The 4,883-nt window shown below is 56.4% G+C and overlaps 1 protein-coding gene across 3 annotated transcripts in view; it reads right to left on the bottom strand.

The window, feature by feature from the left end:
• Nucleotides 1–4,883, bottom strand: part of POLRMT (RNA polymerase mitochondrial) — a 16,455-nt gene that overhangs the window by 8,575 nt on the left and 2,997 nt on the right. For all 3 annotated transcript variants that reach the window (XM_017520131.2, XM_017520133.2, XM_017520129.2), the window contains exon 3: nt 2,888–3,507. In XM_017520131.2, coding sequence (XP_017375620.1) covers nt 2,888–3,507 — 620 coding nt within the window. The remainder of the gene's footprint in view (nt 1–2,887; nt 3,508–4,883) is intronic.

Raw genomic sequence — 4,883 nt, 5'->3', positions numbered from 1 at the left:
TGTGGAGTTTCACTCTCATTGCCCAGGCAAGGGATGCCATCTCGGCTCACCGCAACCTCCGCCTCCTGGGTTCAAGCGTTTCTCCTGCCTCAGCCTCCTAAGCAGCTGGGATTATAGGCATGGGCCACCAGACCCGACTAACACTGTATTTTTAGTAGAGTTTCTCTCTCCATGTGGGTCAGGCTGGTCTTGAACTCCTGACCTGAGGTCATCTGCCCACCTTGGCCTCCCAAAATGCTAGGATTACAGGTGGGAACCACCCATGCCTGGCCCAGCCTTGTAGTCTTAAATTTCCCTTGCAATTTCTTTTCCTTTTTTTAATCTAATTTTTCCCTCGTATTCGTTTTTCCTGAGATCCCTGTTCTGGGCAATCTCTCCTCTGACCCAGTGGCTGCTTAGAAGTGGTTGTCTTCTACTCTAACAGACTATTCCAAAAGGAAAAAAATCCCCAACATCTCCCGTCCCATCATCTTGCAGCCCCAGCTCAGGAAATGCTGTGACATGAGGTGGCCACAATCAGAGACCTGGGTTTTAGGGCGGTTGTCCACATGATGGCAGGTAGTGGCCTCAGCTGTGTGTGCCCGGTATACCTCAACTGGCCACACAGTCACTAAACTTAAATACTCAGTTCTTCCCTTTCACCAGCTTCGTCTCAAGTGCTCAGGGGCCACACACAGCTACTGGCCAACGTGGAAAATTCCCAACATCACAGAAAGTCCGACTGGATGGCGCTCATTAGGATATGTCGCTGGGAGCAGTGGCTCACGCCTGTAATCCCAGCACTCTGGGAGATCAGGAGTTCGAGACCAGCCTGGCCACCTTGGCAAAAGCCCGTCTCTACTAAAAATACAAAAATTAGCTGGGTGTGGTGGTGGGCACATATAATCCCAGCTACTCAGGGGGCTGAGGTAGGGAGAACTGCTTGAACCTTGGAGGTGGAGGCTGCAGTGAACCAAGATCATGCCACTGTACCCTAGCCTGGGCTACAGAGTGCGACTCCATCTCAAAAAATAAAATAAAATAAAAATAAAAGTAGTAACGCCTTAAGCTGGCTAACACGGTGAAACCCCGCCTCTACTAAAAATAAAAAAAAAACTATCTGGGCATGGTGGTGCACACCTGTAATCCCAGCGACGCAGGAGGCTGAGCTTGCGGTGAGCTGAGAGGGCACCACGGCACTCCAGCCTGGCAACAGAGCAAGACTCCATCTCAAAAAAACAAAGCAAAGAGGAAGGTGATGCCTCAACAAGACAAGCCACGCCACGGATTGCTGGCCGTCCCCAAACGCTGGCAGAGGCAGGAGGGACCATCTGCTCGAGCCTCTGGAGACTTCAGGTCTGCAGACACCGTGGTTTCAGACTTCTGGGCTCTAGTGCTGAGAAAGAGTGAATTTCGACCACATGAGCGGCCGGGTTTAGGACACTCCGCTATGGCCCCAGGCGGATCACAAAAGCGCCCAGTTACAGTGCCCGCTCTCTGCTGAGGGAATTAGGATTAGGGGGCTTGTGACCTTGGAGTTAAAATACACGACTCTCATCCTCGGGATCCCAGAGTTTAGTACACCTGCGGCAACGGTGAACACGGCGGCAGGCCACCTCGGCCTCGTGCGAAGGGCACTGCTGCCTGCACTTCCACCACGAACTGGTCTTAATGTTATGAAAACATCCCAGGTTCACCCAAACATTAGACACTCTTTTACTGCTGTTTCTCAAATTAGGGCTGAAGAATCATGAGGTGGGAGAATGCTGGGTACGTTTTCTCCCTTGAAAGGGTTTGAAAACAACACCCTCATTTTTTTTTTTTTTTGAGACGGAGTTTCACTCATGTTACCCAGGCTGGAGTGCAATGGCGCGATCTCGGCTCACCGCAATCTCCGCCTCCTGGGTTCAGGCAATTCTCCTGCCTCAGCCTCCTGAGTCGCTGGGATTACAGGCATGCGCCACCATGCGCCCAGCTACTTTTTTGTAGTTTTAGTAGAGACCGGGTTTCACCATGTTGACCAGGATGGTCTCGATCTCTTGACCTCGTGATCCACCCACCTCAGCCTCCCAAAGTGCTGGGATAATAGGCGTGAGCCACCGCGCCCCGCAACACCACCCTCCTAAACCACCAGCGGGTCAGAGGAGCGTGCAGCGGCTCACGTCTGTGATCCCGGCACTTTGGGAGGCCGAGGCCCGACCATCGCCAGAGGTGAGTTCGAGACCAGCCCGGACAACACGATGAAGCGCCATCTCTACTAAAAATATAAAAATTAGCCAGGCGTGGTGGTACATACCTGGGTTCCAGCTACCCGGGAGGCTGAGGAAGGAGAGCTGCCTGAACTCGGGAGGTGGAGGTTGCAGTGAGCCAAGATCACGGCACTGCACTGCAGCCTGGGTGGCAGAGCGAGGCTCTGTCTCAAAAAAAAAAGGAAACCAAAAAACTGCAAGGGAAATTAGAGAATGCTCCAGATGAAGCACAGAGAAGACACGGGGGTGGGGGGGGCAGGGGGCAGCTAAAGCTGTGCTCAGGGGGAAAGTGACTGTGGAGAACACCCACGTCCACAAAGGTCACGGCACAGCAGTCCCACCTTCCACCTCGGGAGACCAGAACAGAGCCAAGTCAACCCCAACACCAAAGCCTCCTCCTGAGGAGGGGTCTGCAGGCTGCTCCCAGGGGCCGAGAGCACCCCTTTCCCAGGGGGTTCATGAGGCCTGAGAAGGGCCGGAAGGAAATGCGTGAAGACAGCAGCAGGATCCCTCCCTACTTTTTGGGTCGCTTTCAAAATAAGTTTGCGAGTCACACGTGATTTGTGCTTGAAGAGCCTAAAAGGATTATTAAGACACAAAACAAAGAGGTCCGGTCCACGTGAGGGCGAGTCCCCGGCTCCGGCTCCCGCCGCACTCACCTGCCGCGCCCAGCCCAGCATCACGGTGTTGTACATGTCCAGCGTGAGCAGACTCTGACTCTTCCCCTTGCTGTGGTAGGTGACCAGCAAGTGGTGGGCGAGGGACTGGTGGCCAGTGAGCAGGCAGCACTTGAGGAAGGCCAGGATCTTCTGCTGCCTACTGGTGAGCCGGGTCTTCAGCTGCTGCCCCTGCTTCTTGTCCAGGCTCAGCTTCCGAGGGGCCTCCTGCAGCACCCGGGCCAGCTGCTCCTCCCAGGGGCTCCCGGGGGCCTCTTGCACGCAGCCCTGCAGGCAGGTGGTCAGCTGCTTGCTCAGGAGCCGGGGCTCCACATACAGGCGCTTGAGCTCCGACGTGAAGCCCGGGTTCTGGGCCTGCCTCTGCAGCTGCTTCTCCAAACGCTGCCTGCGCATCTCCCGGATGCGCTTATCCTTGTCCAGTTTCTTTGCCCAGTGGACAAAGAGCACTGGGGTGGTGCCCTCGGCCCCTGTCTGGACCTTCGTTGGGGGCTGGCAGCCGCCATCTCCGCTGCCGTGTTCTGGGAGCCGCGCCACATCCACCCTGTTCACTGTCACCTCTGACACGCTCTCAGCCTGCAGCTGCCGCACCCGCGCCTGGAGCACTGTAAGGGGCAGAGGGCGAAGATGTGAGGGGCCCCTACGCAAGCACCGACCTCTCCACACCCCGAGCTGGGCCAGGACGTACAGGCGGCTGACCTCACTGGGTCCTGAGGTGTGGATTCCACGTACCCGCCGATGACAACGTCCTAAGGTCACCTCGCCCCTTTCCAGACACACGCACCCCACCGCCCTGCCCACGCCTCTCTACCCGAGCTGCCGAACTCAGCAGCCCAAACAAACTCCCACCAGAATCCGCAGCACGCCTCCCGGTCACCGGCCACTCCAACCGCCCAGGTGCTCAGGCCTGGAGCCCCAGTGTCTCTGTACCCTCCCTCCACCGCTCCTCAGGACGTCCTCCAAGCTTGCCTCCAAAATGGATCCACATGGTCCCTCGGCCCCCACCTCACCTGCTCCTGCCCCTCTCGCTCACTCCAGCCCTGACGGTCCCACGGTCCGGCTCAAGCCGCCGCACAGGCTCCCAGGACCCCGAACAGCCTGCTTCCTCGCGCTGCCTCAGAAAGGCCCTCAGCTGGTGGAGGCCACCCCGCACACGCTCCTAGGCTCCCAAAGTCTACACTGATGGGCGCCGGGTTAGCAAAAGCTGAGCCACTGCTCCCAGTGGAACATAAGACTCCTGCTCATACCGCCTCAGGTCACGTTTTTCCCAACCAATCAAAGCATAAGCATTTTATGTCTGTTTAAGGAAGACTTACCGCAAATCTATTGCGGGCTGGGCACTGCAGCTCACGCCTGCAACCCAGCACTCTGGGAGACCGAGGCAGGAAGATCACCTAAGGTCAGGAGTTCGAGAACAGCCTGGCTAACATGGCGAAACCCCATGTCTACTAAAAATCCAAAACATTAGCCGGGCGTGGCTACTTGGGGGCAGAAACTGCTTTAACCCAGGAAGCGGAGGCTGCAGTGAGCCAAGATCGTACCACCGTGCCCCAGCATGGGCAACAGTGCGAGACCCCATCTCAAAAAAAAAAAAAAAGTGTTGAAATGGGCCAGGTGGAGGGCCATGCACCTGTGGTCCCAGCTACTCCAGAGGCTGAGGTGAGACAATCACTGAGTCTAGCAGCTCCCGGCAGCTGCGAACCATGATCACGCCACCAGGCTGCAGCCTGAGACGGAGCAAGACCCTGTCTCAAAACAAAGATTGCTGAGCCAAGGGTGGTGGTTCATGCCTGTCATCCCAGCACTTTGGGAGGCCAACATGGGCAGATCACCTGAGGTCAGGAGTTCGGGACCAGCTTGACCAACATGAAGAAACCCCGTCTCTACTAAAAATACAAAAAACTAGCTAGGTGTGGTGGCGGGAACCTATAATCCCAGCTACTCAGGAGGTGAGGCAGGAGAATCGCTTGAACCTGGGAGG

Source organism: Cebus imitator, unplaced genomic scaffold (genome assembly GCF_001604975.1).
Source record: "Cebus imitator isolate Cc_AM_T3 unplaced genomic scaffold, Cebus_imitator-1.0 Scaffold805, whole genome shotgun sequence".
In the NCBI taxonomy this organism is placed as follows: Eukaryota; Metazoa; Chordata; class Mammalia; order Primates; family Cebidae; genus Cebus; species Cebus imitator.
The sequence above is the reverse complement of the archived record's forward strand: the minus strand, read 5'-3'. Positions and strand labels throughout refer to the sequence as shown.